The sequence below is a fragment of the Bidens hawaiensis genome, unplaced genomic scaffold (genome assembly GCF_021521415.1).
Source record: "Bidens hawaiensis isolate Kalapana, Puna unplaced genomic scaffold, B.hawaiensis_p1.1 tig00002477_1, whole genome shotgun sequence".
Lineage (NCBI taxonomy): Eukaryota > Viridiplantae > Streptophyta > Magnoliopsida > Asterales > Asteraceae > Bidens > Bidens hawaiensis.
This window is the reverse complement of record NW_027491136.1, coordinates 3,185,985-3,210,648: the sequence shown is the minus strand read 5'-3', so window position 1 is coordinate 3,210,648 and position 24,664 is coordinate 3,185,985. Positions and strand designations below refer to the sequence as shown.

The following is a 24,664-nucleotide window of genomic DNA, read 5'->3' as shown; positions in this document are numbered from 1 at the left end:
TACATCAATCTGATCCAATATCAACATCTATAGCATTCTAATTGTGTTTGAGGATATGCGTATATATCAATCATGGTCGATACAAACCAATTAAAAAAAATTAACGAATCAATTGAACTTAAAAACATATAGTAAATCAAACGAATTTTATTGTAGCAAACCTTGACAAGACATGGTCGTTACGTTAGAATTTCTAAATTGCTCTAATAATAATAACAATATTAAAATGACAGAAGTTACAGTAAGTCCATACATTTTAAACCTAATCCTTTCATCTCCCACTCTCATAAATTATTTCTCCACTAAAAACATCAACTAAGGCTCAAGATGTGGATAGAAAAAGGTTCCCTAGAATTAGAGGTGTACAATTATCCTCTTCCATATCCAAAACTATAAAATCTATGTTAAAGCTTAAAATCAAGTCTACAAGTTTTCAATAATTCCTTTCATATTTCTTATTATATGCATATTAGTAGGTTTAAGAGGACCTAAACCGAACTTCTTATGCAACAAAAATAGCATACAATACTCATGCTAGCTAGCTTGCACCTAGTTAGGCAAATTATGTATTTATGATAATTGAGTTTTTGATATGGATGTAGCTTTGTAAATTGATTCTTACATCATGCTCCTTATTATCAACTTCATCATCCTGCATATTTCTAGAAACATGTTGTAGCAACATTATATGTTTCAAACATGTACACTACTGAAAAATCAACTTTCATCAATGAAACTACCATGAATCATTGAAAGATAATTAAAACCAAAAAATAAAACTTTACTTTCTTATAGTCGATGTTGTTACAAATACTGTAATTACCTGAAAAACATATAGTTATAGCTTTCTTTATATTTATTAGTGACTAGTCAAAATTATCGGCAAGCATCAAGACATTAATAAACACTTATAGCATTAATCGAAAATCCAACGATAATCCGTGGTGCCCTAAACATATAATTAAAAAGACAGAGATAGTATTTATCAAATTTATAGGTATACATAAAACAACATAACACTATAATGGATTAAAATACATAGATGCCCCCAGCTTGCCAACCCATTAGTTTGGTAACTTGGGGCTTGGTGGCACATAAATACGAGTTAGTGGCTTGCTCCTATCCATTTGTATGGAACTTCTCCAACCAAAGAAAATCCAGATTAAATTTAATAACTAATTAATGTTTTACTTTTTGACTAAATAATATTTCATTTTGTTATGATGCTCTTTTTGCCTACCGAACTCCCAACTAGTCATAAAACTTAGTTTAATACTTTAATAAACTTGTGTAGATAAATTCTAAAACTAAATGAAACTAAGCAATTATAATTGATAAATATGTATATGTTAGTGTATCTAATACACTCGTTTTTTTCTCGTAGAGTACTATGAGGTTAGTTACTAGTTAGTATAGTATGTCTGTTTTTTAAAATGCTTAATATGTTAACATTTTAGGAGTTGTTTTAAGCAATCGCTCAGCTTCTTAGGGACCCAGGGGTCGCAAAAATTACAAAATATCTTAAAGAAAAGGCTCGTAAAGGTTCCATGCATTTTTTTTATTGACTACACATGTATTGTTAATTGCTAATGATTGAAGTTGGATAATATAGTAGGTTTGCAAGCACTCATTGCACTCCATATTGTTTATTGCATGGATAACAACCCTTAAAATATAGTACCTTTATCTCCCGTATTACGGAGGTTGTATTACATTATTCGTTTTAAATATTTATATATGTATAATTGGATTTTAATTTTATTTACTGTAAGATATTTAATAATTAATATACTTGAGGTTTGATGATAAAATTGTTTCACAAATAAATGATATGTTATAATCCCGTTTAAAAGCTATCTGGTTTTGGTGATAACCATTGCCCGTTTATTTTCTTTATTATAAAATTGTTTTTTAATTATAAATAATATCTTTTTTTAAATAAAATAGGATATTAATTTTTAGTATATCCCTATTTTATAGGATTTTCATATCAAATTTTCATGAGATTAATTTTTAATATAATGAGTTGTTATAACCCATTTAAGAGCTATCTGGGTTTAGTGAAACTTTTACCCGTGATTCGAGTCAAATGCGTGAAAAACCTTCATTTACAAATAAAGCAATCTGATGGCTTGAGAGAATGATTGTTTTACATTTTTTGTTTTTTAATATTTATTTTTTGGTTTTTAATTTTTTTTATTGTAAGAAAGTTAATAACATACTTAGGGTTTGATGATGAAAGGATATGTTATAACCCGTTTAAAAACTATCTGGATTTGGTGACCCATGACCCGCTTATGTTTTTTACTATAAAATTGTTTATTAGTTATAAATAATATCTTTTTCTTTTTAAATTGAATATTAAATTTTAGTATATCCCTATTTTATAGGATTTTCATATCAAATGGTTGGTAAGATTAATTTTAATTTAATGAGATGTTATAACCCGTTTAAGAGCTATCTGGTTTTGGTAAGACCCATACCTATGAATTTGGGTTAAATTGATGAGAGGTCTCCATTTAAAAATCAAGCAATCTGATGGTTTCCATAAAGAGGGGGGCGACCATATCACGACACATAGGATTTTGGGGGTTTCGTTTACATATTTATAATATATATATAAATGAAACCCCTAAAATCCTACGTGTCGCGATGTGGTCGCTCCCCCCTTTAATGAATGTCACCAGATTGCATGATTTTTAAATTGAGTCCTCTCATTTATTTAACCCAAATTCATAGGTATGGGTCTTACCATAACCAGATAGCTCTTAAACTGTAACACCCCGGCTAAAGCGGAAACGCCCGAGTGTGATGTACAGATTGTTCAAACACACGTGACACAATTTGGTGACAATAATAACATTAATTCATTTAATGAGCCAAGTAACACAAGTTCGAAAATAACCATACAAGTTCAAACCAAAACATAATCATAACAACAGTTCTTTTATTGAAAATACCCTAAGTAATCTAAGTGTCTTCAATGCTTCAACCTCTAATCACGGTACCTGTAACATATGTATAAAATATGGTCAGCTATAAATATAGCTGGTGATATTTTCACGGTTTAAATACTACATAAAAACCATACAATTCCATAAAAACTTGTGAAAAGCACATAAGGGTTCTTTACGCTCGATGCAATTGACCTGAGCGTAAAGAACAAGCGAAGGTCCTTTCCGGTTGGGGCTACCAACATACTTGGATATGAGGTCCTTTTTCCACTCGATACAAATGGACCTGAGTGCAAAGGGGAACGTATAATCATACTTAATGAGGCAACCACTTGAAATCCACGTATAATACAATTAAGCAAATAAGCACACAAGTCCATGATTGAATTGTAGTTTGTAAGTAATCGAAGTAATAACATTGAATTTTATAACGATACATATGCCACCCCAAAACATTAAAACATTTAAAAAGGGGTTGTGAAAACTCACCTTAGTAATTGAAGTGAAAAAGGAATAAGAATAACTCGAAGGCGTCAAAGGAAACTGAAGCGGTCAATCCGTACGAACTATAAATAAGAATAAACACGACTTTTAACGACTATTCTAACGGGATTTTGAGGTTGATTACTTGTATCAATAACTTTAAAAGTTAGTTATTATTTTATTATAATTTATTACTAACTCTATAGCTCTTAGATTATTTTATTATTATTTAAGCTTTAACGAAAGGTTGGTTTGTAAGGCCCCGTCACCGGTAACCCTACTTTCGTGTTGGATTTACTCATAAACGCAGTTCTAAATATCAGAGTTAATTAAAACATTCGCGGAATTTAAAAACTTTCATAAAACATTTCATAACAAAACACGTCTTGTCTTAAAACATCATTTTGTCTTTCAAAATAAACGAAACATTAAACTTAAACGTCTTGAGTCTTTCGATGCCAGCCTCTTATTCAGTGCCACGTGTCTCCTCAAGCGAGCTGCCTCATCCTACTCACCTGCGTGCATACTAAAAGTCAGCTACGCTGAATGAGTTCTAGTTAATCATACACTATACAATACACATAAACTTATATTCTTTCATTCATACTTTCATTCATACTTTCATACTTTCATTCATACCTTCATTCATACTTTCATTCATACTTTCATACTTTCATTCATATTTTCTTTACATACATAATCCTACGTTTTAAAGAGCCTTTCGCCCTATAACCTCACAGATATTATAAGGGTCTGGTCCCTAACATCACAGATATTATAAGGGTCTGGTCCCTAACATCACAGATATTATAAGGGTCTGGTCCCTAGTTCTCGAATATTAGTAGGGTTCGATTCCCTCTTCGTTACCATACAACCATACATCATACCTCGAGTATTATTAGGGCTCGGTACCCTTTTCGTAACCATACAACCATACAACCGTCTTTTCCTTTTTTTATTAACTTTATTACATTCATACACATAAGCATACATATCATACTTACCTTATACATAGCGTTACAACCTGACGGTACGTGCAATATCCGAAGATCGTTCACGTACCATCAAGCAATCATTCATACATATCACGTATATCACATATGGCATACACTTATCACTTAGGATAAATGTATTAACAACACATCGAGTATGGACACAGCCCCGAAAACATAACAAGGAATGGGGCTAGAAACTCACCTGAACACGGTTACGTTCACCGTTAATCGTAATCCCTTTCTTCAGTTGTACACGGCTGACTATATAACAAGTATACGCATCAATTAACTATCACTTCTCATATTGCATTTCTATCTTTATATGACCTACAACGAACGGGGGTCTGGGGGCAGCGCCCCTGGCAGCGGGGTCTAGGGGCGGCAGCCCCTAGCAGGGTCCAAGGGGCAGAGCCCCTGGCTGGGGTCGAGCTGCCAGGTCAGCTTGGAAAAGTTTTATTTCCATTAACTGTCTTAACACATTTTTCATTAGGTTTTTAATTTATTTCCTAATCGAACTTGACTTTAAGCGAAGTTAAACCTTAGGCGAACTTAGCTTTAAGCGAAGTTAAACCTTAAGCGAACTTAGCTTTAGGCGAAGTTATCAGTTAGGCGAACTTGGCCGTAAGCGAAGTTATCAATTAGGCGAACTTGGCCTCAGGCGAAGTTACCAGTTAGGCGAACTTGGCCGTAAGCGAAGTTATCAATTAGGCGAACTTGGCCTCAGGCGAAGTTAACAGTTAGGCGAATTTGGCCTTAAGCGAAGTTATCAATTAGGCGAACTTGGCCTCAGGCGAAGTTACCAGTTAGGCGAACTTGGCCGTAAGCGAAGTTATCAATTAGGCGAACTTGGCCTCAGGCGAAGTTACCAGTTAGGCAAACTTGGCCGTAAGCGAAGTTATCAATTAGGCGAACTTGGCCTCAGGCGAAGTTATCGCTTTGAAGGCGAAGTTATCGCTTTGAAGGCGAAGTTGCCCAGTTCAGCCGCTGTTTGGTTTCTATCAAGCATTTTTGGCGATTTTAACACCCTTGTTATGGTTCGACATCACCCACTACGCTTCCTAACCGTTTTCGGTCGTATAAACACTATAAAGCTTGGATCTTTAAACTTCAAAGATCAAGAATCATACCTTTTTGTGCTTGTTTGGATCTCGTTTAACTTGTTTAATCACAACTAATCGCTCACTCTCTCTCGGATCTCGCTCGTTCCTCTCCCTCGGCCGCCGGCGGTGTGAGTGGTGTGGGTGTGTTTTGGAGTGTTAGAGAATAAGATGGAATGAGTGATGTTTTAGAGTTTAGGGGATATTTATATCCCTTAAAGCCCATGGACCTAAGGCCCATTCTCATTTAACCCATCTCAATTAATCTAAGTCCATGATCCGCTCCTTACTCGATATTAATTAATCAATAACGCGAAATCACTAAACATAACTTTCTTTATTCAACATTAAAATTTTAGGATGTTACATGGTTGTTAATGTTAATTACGCACTTTAGTGGCGCGAAAACGAAGTTTAAACATTCAAAATACTTGAACTATTGTTTACAAGTCGAAAATATAATTGTTGCTTTAACAAAATGATTTATAGAGAATTAAAGTTTACTTTGCGATTATTACACGATTTTTAATAACGACTTATAAAAACGTGAAACTTGATTTTTATATGTAAAATGGTGAGATATATTTTATAGTTAGTTTACATAATTTTTATTTAATTTAAAAAGGTTTTTATAAATTTATTATGATTTTTAAATGATTAAAATGGTTAATTGATTAAACTGAATTAATTAATAATAATAAAAAGAAAAAGCATATGTCTGACCCGGGTTTCAAACCCGGGTCTCGGTGATACGGGTTTACAGTGTTAACCAACTGGTCTGGGTCTTCTATTCGTTAAAGTTATGGTTTCCATTCTTTAAATATAGTAACAGTTTAAATGGATTTTAATAATAATGTTAATAATAGTTATTGGACCAAAGTAATAAAAACGCATGACCCGGGTTCGCATGGTTATGATGTGCGGGTTTAACCAGTTGGACTACAAGATCAATTCATTTTAGGTATAAGAAAATATATATATATATATGTAGTATTTCAGATTTATCTTCTTCATCATAAGAACATGAACCCTAATTATTCAATTGAGGAAACTGCTCCATGTTCATTTCAATTAGTTTAGGGGTTTTGTTTATTGGTGTAACGACATTAACAAGCATATAACAATTACCTTAATATGCTTTGTTTTGGCCGGAACCCAGTTGCCAGAAAATAAAATAAAGAAGCTCCTAATTACAGAGAAATCTGTGTATTAGAGGGGGATTGGAGAGAATGAGCGAGTTGTTTAGAGATTTAGGCACCTATTTATACTTGTGGAAGGAGCGTCTACGCGTTAATGTAATTAATTTGATTATCCGGAAATTCCGGCGAGATTACGGGATTGATTCGCGATTTTTAGGATGTTATAATGTAATTAATTAGTTGGATTTTGTTTAGTGTTGACGGCAAATCGTTTTTATATATTTAATTTGGATAAAAAAATGTTTTAAAAGGGTGGCGGCCACCTCCGGCGTCGGATTCCGGTGGCCGGAGGCCCCGCCGGAAAAGCGTGGACGGGGAAGGGTGGGGGGTTGGGTATTGATTATATTAATTAATATATTATATTTTTGAATAATTTACATTCAGGTCCCTCAAGTTTCATAAACATTTTAAATGGAATTTAAATATCTTTTAAGTTAATATAAGTTTTTGATGTTAACATTTTTGGCTTTAAACTTTGTAACTGAATTATATAACATTTGGTTTTCGATTGTTTACGCGTTTAACTAGGTTATCAATAGTACTCGGGATTTCGCAACGAACAACGAATAATGAACATTAAATGCCTTGAATCACTTTTATTAATGAGAAATAATACAACGAAACGACCCAACAGGTCGAGTTAACAAATACAAATACGAATCGAAAATTGACGAATGTCACATAAACGGGTTATAACATCTCATTAAATTAAAAATTAATCTTACCAATTATTTGATATGAAAATCCTATAAAATAGGGATATACTAAAATTTAATATCCAATTTAAAAAGAAAAATATATTATTTATAATTAATAAACAATTTTATAGTAAAAAACATAAGCGGGTCATTGGTTACCATTTCTATATAGCTTTTAAACGGTTTATAACATATCATTTATTTATGAAACTTTTTTCATTATCAAACCCTAAGTATATTATTAACTTTTTAAAAATAAAAAAAATTAAAATCTAAAAAATAAATATTAAAAAATAAAAAATGTAAAACAACCATTCTCTCAAGCCATCAGATTGCTCTATTTGTAAATGAAGCTTCTCACGTATTAGACCCGAATTCACGGGTAAAGGTCTCACCAAACTCAGATAGCTCTTAAACGGGTTATAACATCTCATTATATTAAAAAACTAATCTAATCAAATATTTGATATGAAAATCCTATAAAATAGGAATATACTAAAAATTAATATACTATTTTGTTTAAAAAAATATTATTTATAATTAAGAAACAATTTTATAATAAAGAAAATAAACGAGTTATGAGTATCACAAAACCCAGATAGCTTTTAAACCGGATTATAACATATCATTTATTTGTGAAACCATTTTATCATCAAACCTTAAGTATATTAATTATTAACTTTCTTACAATAAATAAAATTAAAATTCAAATATATTGATATAAATATTAAAAACGAATAATTTAAAACAACCCCGTAATACAGGGGATAAAATCTAGTATTATATAGATCTTATGTTTTCATAAATTATTTATTTATCTAGAGGTTCATGGGTTGTTTGAGTTTCCGATTAACGTAACCCCAAATAATTTTATGACTTTAAAATTTAATTATTTCTTTTTAGTTATTCCGTGATACAATAAATAATTAACTAAGAACAATAATTAACTTGTAATTTGTTTTTCGGTGTATTGTGACAGTTGGTGTTTCATATGTCTGGTATCTTATTCAATGTTTTAAAAACAGGTTTTTTACTCGTATCGGATTGGGTTAAAAAATGGTATAACCCGTTGAACCGGGTTATACCGGAAGGTTCAACCGGTTGAATAGTTACCTTATAATTCTTATAAGTACAACTTTATCTCCAAAAATAACCCAAATGTAAATGATTTCATAATAAAAAATAATCTAAAAGTTAATCCATATTAAAAAAATTAATACAAAAGCACTCAATTTTATTAAAACAGTCCTAAAGTTTACACCTTTGAATATTAATTGTTGGGTTAAAAGTAATTTTGATAAAATATGTGCCACAAATATCAAAAATTTCTTGGACATAAAACCGGTTTGCCGGTAAAAACCGGTATTTTAGAAAAAACCGCCGGTACGATGTTCTAGCAAACTGGTCAAAAATACTGGACTCAAAATACTGGACTCAAAATACCGGCCTGCTATGCGAAATCCGGTTCAACCGGCCGGTTTGAACCGGTTTTTAAAACACTGCTCTTATTAGCTCGTATAAATGAAAGAGATTTTTACATATTTCCCCCTTTTGAACCCTTAAAATTACATATTTCTTCAAAATACAAGTGTTTAATGCAAAATGTACAATGTTCTTTAAGCATATGGTTTAAGAAAATATGTAATTTCAAAGTTTAGAAAGAGGAAATATATAAATGAAATTAGCTGTTTAGAAAAGGCTAAGAGCACCAGATATTTTGAAACAATAAAAAGTCATCTGCAACCATTAGATTTCGACTTATTTTAATTAATTTTAGTACCCCCACTCCTTTTAAATATTTTGTTGCTTTTATGTCCCTTATAGTATTTATTTATATGTTTTGTGTGGATAGATTACCCGAATTTGTTCCTTCGAACATGACAATTACACGTATTTATACTCTTTAGAAAATAATAATAATGAAATAAGTACCAAAGTATTAAAAAATTAGTATCAACTAAACTAATATTTTTTTACTAAAGCCCAATGCATGAACTGTACCTTAAATTCAATTGGTACAATGATTGATGTCTTACCCGTAAAGGAATGGAGAGCTTGGATATGTTAAATGTACTTTTTCTTTTTTATATTTGTGTTTTAGTGTCACAACTTATAGGCTATATCACTTTATCAATGTATTATATAATACAATATTATATTACATATAAGTCTATATTATATACAACTTTGCGAGATAAAACCGAGACGCACGATATAGATCAATGCATCTTAACTCATTGATAACTAAATATAAAATCTCATATAAACTGTATAGCATTATGCATGAGCTGTTTAAGTTCTCAACAACACGTAGTGTGCGTCGATCCCCTTTTTAGGGAGACGAGTGGTCACTCATCAAATAATGATCCTTGATAGAATATTGCAACCTTGCGAGCATATGTTGAGCTTTACTTAACCCGTGAATATTCAAGACCTTTCAACTCCTCCGTGTTTTATAGGTTTTGCATTTTATTTTATTTTTTATCGGCGTAGTTGACTTGTCAACTTCAATAAATTAATATATATAGTCTAATAATTCTTAATATTCCATGCATGAATGTGTGTTGAATTTTTACATAGTTAAATATGTGCAAAAATAATATTCTTTATGGATAATTTATTAAAATTTTTCAATCCTTAAAAAACCCTATTAACTTTATTCCAACTCTTTTTAATTTTACCTTTAATATAATCTCTCTTTAATATAATCTATCGATAATCTGATCTAAGCAGACATTTTTTATCTTAAAAAGAAAAACCTGTATGCCATCATTTGTTATCCTAACAAAGATGTCAATTCTATTTCAAAAAAGCAGTTAGTATTTTGTCTAAAATCTACCGTGGAATTAGTGAAGAGCCGAATACAATAACGATCTCAATTTTGTTTAGATGTAATGATTACATTGCTTATTACAATTTATACTTATTTATTATTACAATTTATACTTATTTATTAAAAAAAAGTTTAGATTTTGTTTAAAAAGCATTAAGCGATGAAATCATTTACACAGACCGTATATCTTTAATCCTAAGTTCACAGTATTTAGGCTTTATTTGGCAAAGGTAAAGACCGAACGGAAATAAGGGGTTAGGTGGGTTGGCCTTAGTCTTTTTGGGTTGAGTAGGTTTCGGGTAACGCATGGAATGGATGCACAATTTTTTATGCTAAGATGTTTTATATTTCGGTCTTTAAATCATACTCGAATTCACCCTAAATTGACCAATAACCAAACAAAATATGCTTGGCGGTCTCATTTCATCATCCAGATTTTTCGGTCCGACCCCAATTCTGCTTGGCTCGACTCAATGTGTTAAACATATAAACAATTTCAAACAAGTAGTGAATAGCATGTTCGGATTAATACAATCTAAAAAAATGCGTAAATGAACATAGGTTGACGAAGGTTTTCGATACAAACTCCAAATTTTTTACATCTAATAGTTCATACCAACTCAATTAATGTGTAGGGTCCCAATGGTTGAGTGTTATGTGCCTTATGTCCAACGCTTGATGCAAAACCATTATCGAGCCGAGGGTCTCACCGGAAGCAGCCTCTCTATTCCTATGGGGTAGAGGTAAGGCTGTCTACATCTTACCCTCCTCAGACCCTACCGTAGCTTAGCTATCGGTGGGATTTACTGAGTACGATGATGATGATGATAATGATGATGATGATGATGATGATGATGATGATGAGTTCATACCAACTCAGTTTTGCTTTTTACTTTTTATTTCTAGTGAGGAATCTCATTAATGTGATTAAAATTCTTGTTAGCATTTGAACACCATAGATGAAATTATGTGAAAAGGAAATTGGTTCTTTAAACCAAGATTAGAGTATTCAAGAATTAGTGATTTACTAGAAATCCAGGGAGAGGCTGTTGATAGTGATATTCAACATCTGGTTCATTATAAGTTTTGTAAAATGCACATGTAAATGATACACTTTAAATTAAGAACAAGGGTTGACATAGAGTAGGTGATCCAAAGGAAAGTGAAAAACAATATACAAAACACACTTGCCAGTTCCTGCCAAGTTGCATATTTTAAATATCAAATCCACACTTGCCAACCAAACTTATTAGATGGAATTTTAAAATGCACACATTGTATCAGTGAGACGAATGCCATTTGCCAAATCAAAAATGGTTAGTCATGAGATTTTTTTTTTTTTATCAGCATTCATAAGTTCTTGAGGTCAAGAACTTCTAAATCGATCTTAACATTACATGGCCAAAGTTGAAGGACTTCATATACTAAACTTCAACATAATATATATAACCCTAGGCACATCACCTCAGAATTGTGAGACCGGAGAGAGCTTAGTTCTTCAGCCACCGCTATAGAATTTTCTTTCGTGCTCCAAATAACCTACAAAATGAGTACATTTGGATGCATTTGTCATTGAATTCGCATGAGATGATTATGACATAATAGAATGCTTTCAAGAACAATAAAATAAGTTATGAAACTTCCTATGAGATTGCCAAATAAATATATATTTCAATATAATTTAGTTGATAAGTAACCGATCAACCCTATCATTCTTGCTAAATAGCACTTACCTGAACTAAGTTGTTTGTTCTCCACGCCATTTGTCACTTCAACCTTTTGGTGAGATGCATCATACATGAACTCGTTGCGTTTGTCAAAAATCATCTTCGGCAAGAAAGCAAAATCCTCAACCTTTAACTTATTCAAATCCAAAGAATCACATACGCGAACATACGACACAAAACGATAACTCATATCATTCTCTATAACCGGTAAAGACGAGCACCAAGGACAGTATACAGAAGTATCAACACGCGGTATGAAAGTATCACAGTCAAGATTAGCATCAACTTCAGTCATGTGGATAGCTTCACAACCTGGACCATTCATCGCCTCCCTGTACCAAAAACATATTATTATTATTAAAGATACACAAACTCAAACATATGATATTATTAATAACTAATTACCTTAATATTTGTCCTCCTCCAATAACAAACACTTTATCTATCTCCAAAGCATAAGGATAAGATGCAAACAGTTCCAAAGCAGAACAAATGCTCCCACATGTAATAACATTCTCAGAAGTAGCAACATTCCCGGTTGTTGACCGAGTCAACACAACATTAAGGCGACTAGCAAGCGGTCTATAACAAAGAGGGATGCTATCCCATGTTTTTCGCCCCATGATAATCGCATTCCTTTTGTTCGGATCTGATGTGCTCGTTGTTATCTGTTTAAAAAACTTGAGATCAGAAGGCAGTGTCCACGGTAACTTGCCATTTTTCCCGATTCCCATATCGCGAGTTGCAGCAACTACAATTTGGTAAGTCCTTTTAGAATCAGGGCTCATGGAGTATTCTCTGTGGTTTTTAATATTTGGTACCGGGTGCAGAGATCTAAAAACATGGGAAGTAGTTGACAGCATAACATTGTTGATGATCCTGGAGGAAATCATAATCTGTATGCTCTGTGTCTGTATAGTACCTGTATATGAGATCAAAGTTTCAAGTAAAGATTAATAGTAGACTAATGGTTGAGTTGAGAGTAAATGTTGCAATTAAATAGTTAAAGATGAACCCTAAAAATTCGCATGAACAGAGCCACAATAGAACAATTCTACTATCAAGCAGAAACTATGAAGCTAATTAAAAGTCAATTTGATGCCAATTGAAAATAGCAAACGATTTCATTTTAATTAAAATAAAAGAAAGGATTTCGAAGCTGCTTAAACCGATTTCAAACCTGGATCTCGATTTGGTCGAATGAATAGTCATGGAAGAATGGACTGAACAGGAAGGAGATTTGGGCTAAATGGGCTCAACATTGATATTGAATTCTGTAAGTGGGCCAGTGTGAAAGAAACTATTTTCGACCCGGTTCATAACAATCTCCATTTACACCAAATTCAAACTGGCTAACTGAGCTGACCCGACCAATATCCGGAACTGGCTTAAACCCAAACCGGTTTTAACATAGGAACCGGTTTGTGCACTTCTAGGTAAAAGTTCATTGATTTCGAAATTTATCTGTAGTTTTGTAGATTCTAAAGTGGAATCCACAATATGGTAATTTCAAAGATATTCCGTTCAATTCAAAACCTGAGAGATATTTTTCTTGACAACCACTATATGGTCGATCTATTACAAACATGGATCAAAGGTCAAAACTTTCCTTCCCAAATCCCAATCAACGGGCCAACAATCTCATCGTATGTTTGACTATCCGGAATCACTCCTTTGACCACCAGATTGTCATGCAATTCAATCAATTCCTCCGGGTTAATCTTCTTAGAAGCATTCGTATGAAGAATCGTATATGTAATAGAATCAGGAGTCAACCCTTGAGTCACCATCATCTCCATAAGATCCTTTGCTTCTTGAATCAATCCAAATTTGCAAACAAAGTTGATGAGTATATTGTACGTGACTCTATTCACCAATTTCCCTTTTTCTTGCATTTGAGAAAACAAATTCAACGCTTCGTTAACCTTCCAAATCTACACAATAACCGTTCAATAAGCTGTTTAAAGTCACAACATCAAGTAAACTTAATTTCCTCAACTCATCTGCCATAACCTTGGCTACATCTATAGATACATTCTTAGACAAACCATCAACAATGGAGTTATATATCACCAAATTCGGTTTCTTTCCCGTCGTTATCATATCATCATAAACACGGACCGCGCTTGAAATACTCCGTAGTTTACTAAACGCGTCAATCATAGTACCATATGTAACGATATCTAGACTAAGCCCATGGTCAACCATATCATCAAGAACCTGTTTGACCATCGATACATAATCGTCACTTCTAAAGAGATAATAAACAAGAATAATCGCCAAGAAACAATCTAGATCCACAAGATTATTCCCCACGAGCCATTTATGGTAGCCAAGAGCTTCATTCAAGAACCCGTTTCTTGATAGCCCTTTAACTAATATAGAATTAGTGAATTTATCAAAGCAAACATTGGTTTTTATCATATGTGACAAAAGAATAGAAGCTGTGGTAACATCTCATTCAAAGTAAAGCCAGTGAATTATTGAATTATAAATAACATTATTTGGAATAAAACCGTTATCCACCATATGAGAACACAACCTAAACGCTTCAACTGTAAAACCTTTTCTCAAATACCCGTCAACCAAAGTCCCATACGTCCTTAAATTTGGTTGTCCATGTTTATCGAAGAAGGTATAACCTTAAAAGTTACTAAATGCTTTCATATATTAGGTTGATCTTTATGTTTAGTTTATGGATGTTTTCACCACGGGACACTTGAAAATGGCATCTATATGAAAGAAGGATACAAGTCTGATCACTGATGTAATCAGTCCATGTGTCTTTATAAAAAGATCATGCTCAAAGTTTACCATAATAGTAGTTTATGTTGATGATATCAACATAACAGGACCTCCAGAAGAGATCCCTTTAGACCTAAGATACATCTTTCTTGATAGTTCAAATGCTTGTTATCAAGTTTGGGCAAAATTTATGTTTATTTCATGATGGAAACAATCTTTTATGCAATATTTGGTTGAAGCAAAACCTTACACATGTCTCGTTTGCATTCTTGGTCTGTTTTGGGACCTAAATTTTCATGCTTTACAGGAAAGGTACACCTTGACATAGTTGGTAGTGCATATTATGTTGCGCCAGAAGTACTAAAGCGTAATTACAGGAAGGAAATAGATATATGGAGTGCAGGGATAATGTTGTATATTCTATTATGTGGCGTACCTCCATTTTGGGCAGGTAAAAGAAGGATAACATTTTCTGTAATGTATCCGGTTGTGAGATTCATGTTTATATTCAATAAGATAGAGATCATTTTCTTTTATATGTGTAGAGACCGAAAAGGGGATATTTGATGCTATACTAGAAGGGGAAATTGACTTTGAAAGTCAACCTTGGCCCTCGATATCAAGTAGCGTGAAAGATCTTGTTCGTAAAATGTTAACTACTGATCCAAAACAGAGAATCACTTCCACCCAAATTCTTGGTACTGATTATATGCTTTATTTTTTGGTGCATTACAGTAATCATATAATCCCCATGTGTAAAGTCTATAAATATATTATATCAACAACAAAATAGGATAATATAATCAAATTTAGTACTTGCTTTTTATTTCATAATCATTACAAATGGACCAAAGAAGTAAGTCTGAATGCAAATTTGAACACCCCATAAGGAAACCGTTGGATTTAGCCTTTTGGTTTTATCTTGCAATTATAATCTTTTTTATAATTACAGTTTGTTCATTTAGAGCATCCGTGGCTGAGAGAAGGCGGAGAAGCATTAGACAAGCTGATAGATAGTGCTGTACTGTCCAGAATGAAGCAAGCAATTTAGAGCAATGAATAAGCTCAAAAAGCTTGCTTTGAAAGTAAGCATTAATGTTTGCCAACTAACCACACCGGTAAAATAAAATTATTAAACGCTCTAAACGTTTGAATTTGAAAACGTCCCAGGTAATTGCAGAAAGTATGTCTTCTGAAGAAATTAAAGGTCTAAAAGCAATGTTTGTGAACATGGACACCGGTAAAAGCTGGGCAATCATTTATGAGGAATTAAAGACAGGACTTGCTAGGCTCGGTTCCAAGCTGTCAGAAGCTGAAGTTGAGCAACTCATGGATGCAGTGAGTTCTTTTCATGTGATTATATTAATAACATAAGCTTTTGTGAATTATGTATATTTTTTCTTAATTCATCAGTAGTAATAGTTATTCAATGTTTCAGGCTGATGCGGACAGAAATGGAGCAATCGACTATATTGAGTTCATAACCGCTAAGATGCACAGGCACATGCTTGAAAGAGATGAACATCTATACAAAGCTTTCTGCCATTTTGATACTGATAATAGCGGGTCTCTTTTTGTATTATTTCAATTATATACTCATCTAAATGACAACGTACATTTTCCAATTTGTATTCTCTCGCATAAATGATTTTTTTTTTTTTTTTTTTTTTTTTTTTTTTGATTTTGAATAATTGAATATTTTAAATTTAAGCTCAAATGTTTTTAAATTATAAAGATTTTATTTCTACTGATGAAACATAGATATTACATCAATATAGCAGGTAGGCGGGCAACAAGCTGCGCCGCCACCCCTTTCTGAATTGCAAACCCTAACCTGCTAAAGACATACCCCTGCCCCTTTGGAGTCGACACATTGCTATGCACAACCTTTTGGACCCTGGTTAGAAAACGGATAGCTTCCGGTGCCAAGGAGCCAAATGTATCAAAAGCCAGAGGGACAAAAACATGTTGGTTCTCTTCGCAGGCTTTAGCATGTTTCTCCACCTTCTTCGTTTCAGCCCTTTTTATTGCTTGCCCGGCTACAAACCCATTATCCCTCAAACCAGCTAAGGGAGATACCCCTGTGAGGTCAACACAAGCGTGTTTTCCCCCGGCCCAACCAAAGACGAGCAAATCTGCCGGTCGTAGAGTGGATCTCCCTTCCGTGGGGTCTGTAAGGAAGTTTACGGGGGCTTCCTTTTTAGCTGATATCCCAGCTCGCCTTAAGATGTCCCAAAGAACGTCCCGCACCCAATCATGTCGGTATTTGAACCCAGGCATCTCCTTACAATGAACCGCATGCTCTCCGAATTTATCCAGGCAGGCCTTACGGCAGATCGGACATGTTTCGTCTTCGGGGTACATTGGGACCATCAAACGGTACTTAAGAATGGCCCTATACTCGACCGCAGACATGCTTTGGCCCAAGCCATCAATCGGGATAACGGTCAGAAAATCTTGGGCATGAGGACCTTGTAAGCATTCAAAAACCGCCTTCTGTCGGGGGGACAATCCAAAAACTTCTCCCAGGCTCTGAGCGATTTTTCCAAAAAGGGCATTCGCCAAAGTTTTTTGAGGCTTTGGTGGGGCGGTGTCCATATTAGAGAAACCGCCAATGTCAAAGTCTGGGAGAGCGCCATTTAGGCGTTCCAGGGCCTGCACGTAGTCTGGGTCCAGGTCGACAACTCCGCTGTTCCTTAAGATGTGATTCTGTAGCTTCCAAGACTGAGCCCTCGACGCTACAAAAGCGTAAACCCCGACATCATGAGCCGAAAGAAGGCCTAAACCCCCTAAGCGCATCGGTAAAGATGCAAGTCGCCACTGAAGATCACCAAAGAACGGGCCTCCACATACAACTATGTCTTCGATGGCTTCTCGTAGCCCCTTATCAAAACAGGATACCGCATCATCCATCATATGGGGGTGGCAGGTTCGTAACCCAAAAAGCAACTTAGCAACCCCCATGCAAGACCTAAGCAGGAGGAGTTCGCTCTGGGGATCCCTAAGGCAAGGCAAGAGTTTCATAAGATCAACCGCACGAGATGCTCTCCGCCTCGCCAACTCCTTAATAAAGTAGGGATCTCGACTAACAGCCCCTCCAAGGAGCTTTACCCCTCTCTCTGGTCTACCAATCCCACTAGGTAAGAGCCCATCTTTGACTTTCACCCCGTTACACGTTGGCCAAAAAACCTCGGTTTTCTTAATATTAAGTTGCAGCCCCAATGATGGCCCTTCCGAGTTGATAATGTCTAGGGCTTTAGCGACTTCGTTGGCACCACCAATAATAGTCCCATCATCCAAGTACCAAGCATGAAATGGGAGGTTACAGTCATTTTGTACCCGGAGAACAAGAGGGTGTAATGCTAAGGCAAAGAGGAGGGGCCCAAGGGGGTCTCCCTGCTGAACCCCAGTAGTAGCCCCTATACAGTTATCATCAACGTACAACCTAGCCGGCTGGGCATAAAGGAACTGGACCCATAGATAGATAGACGGGCAATGATGATGAACCTCTCGGAGAAGAGCTGTGCGGTCGACCATATTGAAGGCGTTGGAGAAGTCCACGGTAAGCATAGCTAAAGAGCCGTCCGCGTGAAAGGAGTTAAGAAACCGGTTCGCGCTGTGAAGCACCGCCTCTGCCCCATTAGGGGTCCCCACCCCAAACTGAAAGTCCCCTAAATACTGAGTCATTTCCTTCCCAACCATCTTCATAGCCACTTTAGAAACCAACCTACGCCAGATAGCCCCCACAGCAATGGGCCGAATTCCATTATCCGGCTTTAATAAAGGGGTAAGGGGGGCCGAAGCAATAAACTCAGCGAGCACCTTGGGGCACAGACCCCCTAGCCATAAGTTGACGACATCAGTGATGGCTGAGAGCAGACCCATGGAAGTCACTGATCCCTCACCACTAAGAGCGTCCAACAAGTGTTGCGCCCGCAACCCGTCTCTCCCGCATGAGGTCCCTTTAGGAAATGATCGGATACATCTAAGCACACAGTCCCCATCCACAGAGAGAGTAGGCAGGACGACAGAGCTAGAAGGCAAGGACGGAGGCGGCACCACTGGGTGTTTATCAATGAGGGCTTTCATGGTTGAATCTCCGAGAGGGGCAACCCCACTTGAGCATAAAACCTTGACTGCAGCTGTGAAATGACCATCCTTGACTTTCCTGAGACATTGTTTAATATTAAGGCTGTTTTCAGAACCCTCCTCCCCTCCGACCTCTCTTTTAGAAAAAATGCTCCCCCCCACGTTATCAAAGAGAGAAAGAACCAAATCAGCAAAACCAGATCCATCTTTCCACACCGCAAGTGCTTGCTGAATGCTACTACATTGCAAAGACTTTCGATTCCCTGACCTGCGTTCCTGCCTAGTGGAAGGTTTCACCACCCTTAAAGTACAACGCGGCAACAAAAGTAATTTGACCCAATTCTCAATCGAGCCTGGTGAAACCACTACCTTGCGTAAAGCGCATGCCAAAGTCTGAGCAAACGCCAAACGACAACTTGGGGGGATGCTCTTAACCGTTTGAATGGGAAGGGAGAAAACCCGTTCCAAAAGGGATACATCCCCAACCACTCCTACAGATGGACTTGGGTCCATATCCACAGACACACGATTAGGTTTCTGGATCCCAACAATGAATTCTCCAGCATCTCCAGAATCCACAGAAAAAGAATAGACACCATCAGCATGCTTGCACCCCCTGCTAAGGGCATGCAACGTCATGCACCTCCCACATAACCATTTATCCCCCTCCCGAAGGGCTTCCCCAACATCTATAAACAGGTCCAAATCCTTAGAGATAGCGTCTTTTAAAAGGTTCTTCCGAGTATCCGTTTTGAAATGGGTACTTTGCATGTGCTCAATTAGGCAGAAAAACCCCGAGGACCCAGGTCTACCATCCTTACACTCGTGGAAATGCTTAAAGGGGCATGGCCTTAAACCGTAAGTGGAGCTAGGACCAAGCCCTCCTGCATTTACGTTTCGAATTCTTTTTATGGTAGCCATGTACACACGAGAACAGAAACAAACAAATCACAAAAGACACCGGACCCCTAAAGACCCCGACTCGAGATGAGTTAGAGCAAGAAACAGAGACCAAACCCCTCACACTCGAAGGAGGGGAGCAACTACGGGTTGCTCACCCCCATCTAGCACCCCACAACAACCGCTAAGTTTAAGAGGAGGAAGGTATAGCTCCAAAACAAAGCAAAATGGGTAGAACTCCAACTCACAATACCCCCTTAAGCACCCAAAAGAAAAATAGAAAGAACAAGAGTGAAAAATCAAGAAGTTTGGTTGAGGCAAAAGGTCGAACAGTTGGTGTGCATGACAGAAAAAGGTAATAGGGGCAGAGAACAATTAACAGATAAACTTCATGGATGATTGATCGATTCTTTTTCTCCTTGTAAAGCAAATTGTTGCTTATGCAATGTTTAGCAGCAGAAAAGTCAACACTGTCTTTGAAAAATGTTTTGTTGCTGATTTAATATCAGCCACAGAGATCTTCAAGTACTCAAAGTTCTTTTCGTGTTAGGCAAATTGTTGCTTATGCAATGTTTAGCAGCAGAAAAGTCAACACTGTCTTTGAAAAATGTTTTGTTGCTGAAAACCATACCATAAATGATTATGGTATGTTTTTTGACATTACAAATAATTAATGAGACTGATTTGGTGTCTCTGTTGAATGCCCATACATTGGATTTAAAGTCCTCGTATCTTCATCGAAAGGGTTAAGACTGAAGTTAGGCTCTCTGTTACCGATTTATTTTTTTGCCATATGGTTGAAATTAAAACCCTGCAATTAGCCATTTCACTCACTATATATAATTTTGACTTCAAGTTCTTTTAAGTATTAGTAACTTTCGGTAATAGTTGGTTTTTTTATTTACTTCTGATGTAGTTGTTTTGTTATTTGCGCTCTTGGGCTTCTTGCTTCTTATAAGTGCCAATTCGTTTTTCGTTTATAATATTGGTCTATCTTTCAAAAAAGTAAAAAAAAAAAAAAAAAGTATAGTAGCCTATGAGATATATCAAAATAGCCATATTATCCCATAACAAGACCACTTCTAAGGATAACTACGGAAGATTTAAGTCTTTTGTAATTTGATAACATTTATTCTGTTATGACTGAATTTGTACAGAAGGATGATAATTAGATTCACTACGTTAAATTCAATTTAAGTGATCATATTTTGTTGTAACATTTTCCTTTCAATGATCAAAATGAAAGTTAAAGTAGCGTTTGATGCTATTATTTTCCTTTAGCCATAAGTTTTTACGAAGGTAAAGTAGGTTTGAGGGTGCATTAGTTTGAAAGGAAGAAGACAAAGGGTTGGAGGCAGGAGAATATATGATTTATACATTTGATGATTTGAATAATGGGATGGAGGGCTCCATATCCCACTTAACATATAAATATTAGGATAAGTTGTTGAGTAATCAATAACTACTATACTATAAATTGTGTATCTATAATATATATAAATGAAAACCCTAAAATCTTACGTGTCGTGATGTGGTCATTCCCTTTTTTTATGAAAGTCACCAGATTGCTTGATTTTTAAATAGATGCCTTTCATTGATTTAACCCAATTTCATGGGTATGAGTCTTACCAAAACCAGATAGCTCTTAAACGGGTTATAACATCTCATTAAATTAAAAATTAATCTTACCAATTATTTGATATGAAAATCTATAAAATAGGGATATACTGAAATTTAATATCCAATTTAAAAAGAAAAAGATATCATTTATAACTAATAAACAATTTTATAGTAAAAATCCATAAGCGGGACATGGGTCACCAAATCCAGATAGCTTTTAAACGGGTTATAACATTTCATTTATTTATGAAACCATTTCATCATCAAACCCTATATATTATTAACTTTCTTACAATAAAGAAAATTAAAATCCAAAAAATAAATATTAATGAACGAAAAATGTAAAACAACCATTCTCTCAAGCCATCAGATTGGTTTATTTATAAATGAAGGTTTCTCACGCATTTGGTCCGAATTCACGGGTAAAGGTCTCACAAAACCCAGATGTACTAAAAATTAATATCCTATTTTATTAAAAATAAAAGATATTATTTATACTTAAGAAACAATTTTATAATAAAGAAAATAAACAAATAATGGGTATCACCAAACCCAGATAGCTTTTAAACCGAATTATAACATATCATTTATTTGTGAAACCATTTTATCATTAAACCTCAACTATATTAATTATTAACTTTCTTACAATAAATAAAATTAAAATCCAAATGTACGTATATAAATATTAAAAACGAATAATGTAAAACAACCCCCTTAATATGGGGGATAAAATCTAGTAATAACATAAACAGGAATTAAATATTTATGGTGCTTTGCTAGTTTGCTGCTTGCATTATAAAATCCAATTGGACATTGCTTGAGCCTTATGCCCATTGCAACATGATGCATGTGAACGGCCCATATAGTGTGAGCCTCCAATGCCCATCAGTTTATCTATCATCTATGTGTGTGCGTGGCCCATGTTTTGTACTCTCCCATAGTTAGCATAGATGTCTTACATTTAGGTAACGTTTGGTATGCAGGAATGACAGTAGGAATGGAATGATTTATTACGTGGGAATGAAAAAAGTGGTGTTTGGTTGTTCAATGGAGTGGAATCATCCATTACACATGGAATCTCATTCCATCAAAATGTAAGGCCTCGTTACCGGAAGCCCTACTTTCGCGTTGGATTTACTCATAAACACAGTTCTAAATATCAGAGTTAATTTAAACATTTACGCGGAATATGAAACTTTCATAAAACATTACATAATTCATAACTTGTCTCAAAACATCCTTTGTTTTTCACATTAAACTATTAAAATTAAAACGTCATAAGTCTTCAGATGCCAGACTCTCGTTCAGTGCCATGTGTCCCCTCAAGCGAGCTGCCTCATTCTACTCACCTGCGTGCATACTAAAAGTCAGCTACGCTGAGTGAGTTCTAGATAATCACATAATCATACCCTTCACATAACAATATATTCATCCTTTCATTCATACTTTTATACTTTCATACTTTCTTACTTTCATACATTCATACTTTCTTACTTTCATACTTTCTTGCTTTCTTTTGTATTAACTTACTTTCATATCTTATGTTATAAAGAGCATTACGCCCTACATTCCTCGAGTATTATTAGGGCTCGGTACCCTCCTTCCTCGAGTATTATTAGGGCTCGGTACCCTCTTTCCTCGAGTATTATTAGGGCTCGGTACCCTCTTTCCTCGAACATTAGTAGGGTTCGGTTCCCTAGTTCTCGAATATTAGTAGGGTTCGATTCCCTCTTCGTTACCATACAACCATACATTATCGTTTCTTTCTTTTATTATCTTTATCACGTTCATACACGTAAACATACATATCATACTTACCTTACACATAGCGTTACAACCTGACAGTACGTGCAATATCCGAAGATCGTTCACGTAACATCAAGCAATCATTCATACATATCATATCATTCACATAAGGCATACACTTATCTCTTAGGATAAGCGTATTAACAACATATTGAGTATGCACACAGCCCCGAAAACATAACACATAAGGGGGCTAGAAACTCACCTGAATACGGTTACGTTCTCCGTTGATTGTAATTCCTTTCTTTAACTGGGCTCGGCTAACTGTATAATATTTACACATATCAATTAACTACTACTACCCGTTTTCAATAACTGCCTTAACACATTTCCCATTAGGTTTTTAATTCATTTTAAAAACGAACTTCGCTTCAGGCGAAGTTAAACCTTAGGCGAACTTGGAAACAACTTGGTTCTGGCTTGATTCGATCGAATAGGAACACGTTCGATCGAATAGGAACACGTTCGATCGAATAGGAACACGTTCGATCGAATAGGAACACGTTCGATCAAACAGGAACACGTTCGATCGAATAGGAACACGTTCGATCGAATACAACACTCATTCGATCGAATACAAAACTCATTCGATCGAATGAGTTGGAGACTATTCGGTTGCTTCCCTATTCGGTCGACTGGACTTGTTCGATCTACGCATTCGATCGAATGGACTGATTCGATCGACTGGTTCGATCGAATGAGTCTGATTCGACTCCTTCAAGCTGGGCGACGGAGAAACCCACGGGTTTTCCAGATTTTCCAGATTTTTGACCCAAAATCGAAGTTTTTGACATGGAAATGCTCGGGATTGAAAGGGCTATCGATTCCTTGTACTTTTAAACACAAAAGCTTGCATTTTGACATCAAAACAAGGCGGTTTTTGACCCGAAAACTCAAGTTACGAAAATAGGGAGTTTTTTGCTCGATTTGAGCTCGAAAATGGTTATGAAAACGGATGATTTTCAAGAGGGACTTACCAAAAACGATTAGGAACAAGATTGTGGACTCGGATTTGTGATTCGAGAACTTTCTCTCTCTAGCTTCTCTCTCTAGAAATGAGAGTGTTTGGGTGGGTGTAAGTGAAGGAAGATGGTGAAAATGGTGGAAGTGTCAAGAACTTTCGTTTATATACTACGGGTTTGGTTAGGCTCGGGTTGGCTTCCTACGGGTCGAGACAGGCCGAGTTCATAAAATAACTAAGCCCAAGACCCGTTCCTTACTCGACATTAAATAACTAAAACGTGAAATTACTAAACATAACTTTCTTTTATTTATCAATATAAAAATTTCGGGATGTTACAAGTCTTCCCTCCTTAAAGAGGTTTCGTCCCCGAAACCTAACTTATTCCCTATAAACGGAAAACTTCTTATATTTACACGCTTTACCATCACACAACTATTTATTATAACCAACATGCATTCAAGTTAAATTCATAGATCGTTCATACTAAAGCACAAGAAGTCACAAGTACTTCATAACATAAAAGGAAATCATTCAAGCTTGCTAAACAACATAGG

General features: G+C 35.4%; 2 protein-coding genes and 1 pseudogene across 2 annotated transcripts; 1 reads left to right on the top strand and 2 right to left on the bottom strand.

Annotated features, from left to right (window-relative positions):
• Positions 1 to 11,757: 11,757 nt before the first annotated feature.
• On the bottom strand, positions 11,758 to 12,774 carry LOC143619550 (bifunctional dihydrofolate reductase-thymidylate synthase-like). Its single transcript, XM_077091446.1, has 3 exons — positions 12,392 to 12,774; positions 11,993 to 12,318; positions 11,758 to 11,798 (listed from the first exon to the last, which is right to left on the bottom strand). Exons 1-3 carry the CDS (start codon positions 12,772 to 12,774, stop codon positions 11,758 to 11,760), a joined length of 750 nt encoding a protein of 249 aa, XP_076947561.1.
• An 810-nt stretch (positions 12,775 to 13,584) lies between these two features.
• LOC143619549 (uncharacterized) lies at positions 13,585 to 14,596 on the bottom strand (annotated as a pseudogene).
• Positions 14,597 to 14,603: 7 nt separating this feature from the next.
• Positions 14,604 to 16,017, top strand: LOC143619647 (calcium-dependent protein kinase 33-like). Its single transcript, XM_077091530.1, has 5 exons — positions 14,604 to 14,621; positions 15,039 to 15,182; positions 15,277 to 15,429; positions 15,697 to 15,816; positions 15,902 to 16,017. The coding sequence occupies exons 1-4, from the start codon at positions 14,606 to 14,608 to the stop codon at positions 15,780 to 15,782; spliced, it is 399 nt and encodes a 132-aa protein (XP_076947645.1). The 5' UTR covers positions 14,604 to 14,605; the 3' UTR covers positions 15,783 to 15,816; positions 15,902 to 16,017.
• The last annotated feature ends 8,647 nt before the right edge of the window (positions 16,018 to 24,664 follow it).

Coding starts and splice junctions, on each gene's coding strand:
- LOC143619550 (XM_077091446.1), bottom strand. CDS start 12,774: ATGAGCCCTGATTCTAAAAGGACTTACCAAATTGTAGTTGCTGCAACT. Junction 12,319..12,391: donor GGAGGAGGACAAATATTAAG/GTAATTAGTTAT, acceptor TTTTTGGTACAG/GGAGGCGATGAATGGTCCAG. Junction 11,799..11,992: donor GAACAAACAACTTAGTTCAG/GTAAGTGCTATT, acceptor CTCATTTTGTAG/GTTATTTGGAGCACGAAAGA.
- LOC143619647 (XM_077091530.1), top strand. Junction 15,183..15,276: donor CGTACCTCCATTTTGGGCAG/GTAAAAGAAGGA, acceptor TTATATGTGTAG/AGACCGAAAAGGGGATATTT. Junction 15,430..15,696: donor CACTTCCACCCAAATTCTTG/GTACTGATTATA, acceptor TTGTTCATTTAG/AGCATCCGTGGCTGAGAGAA.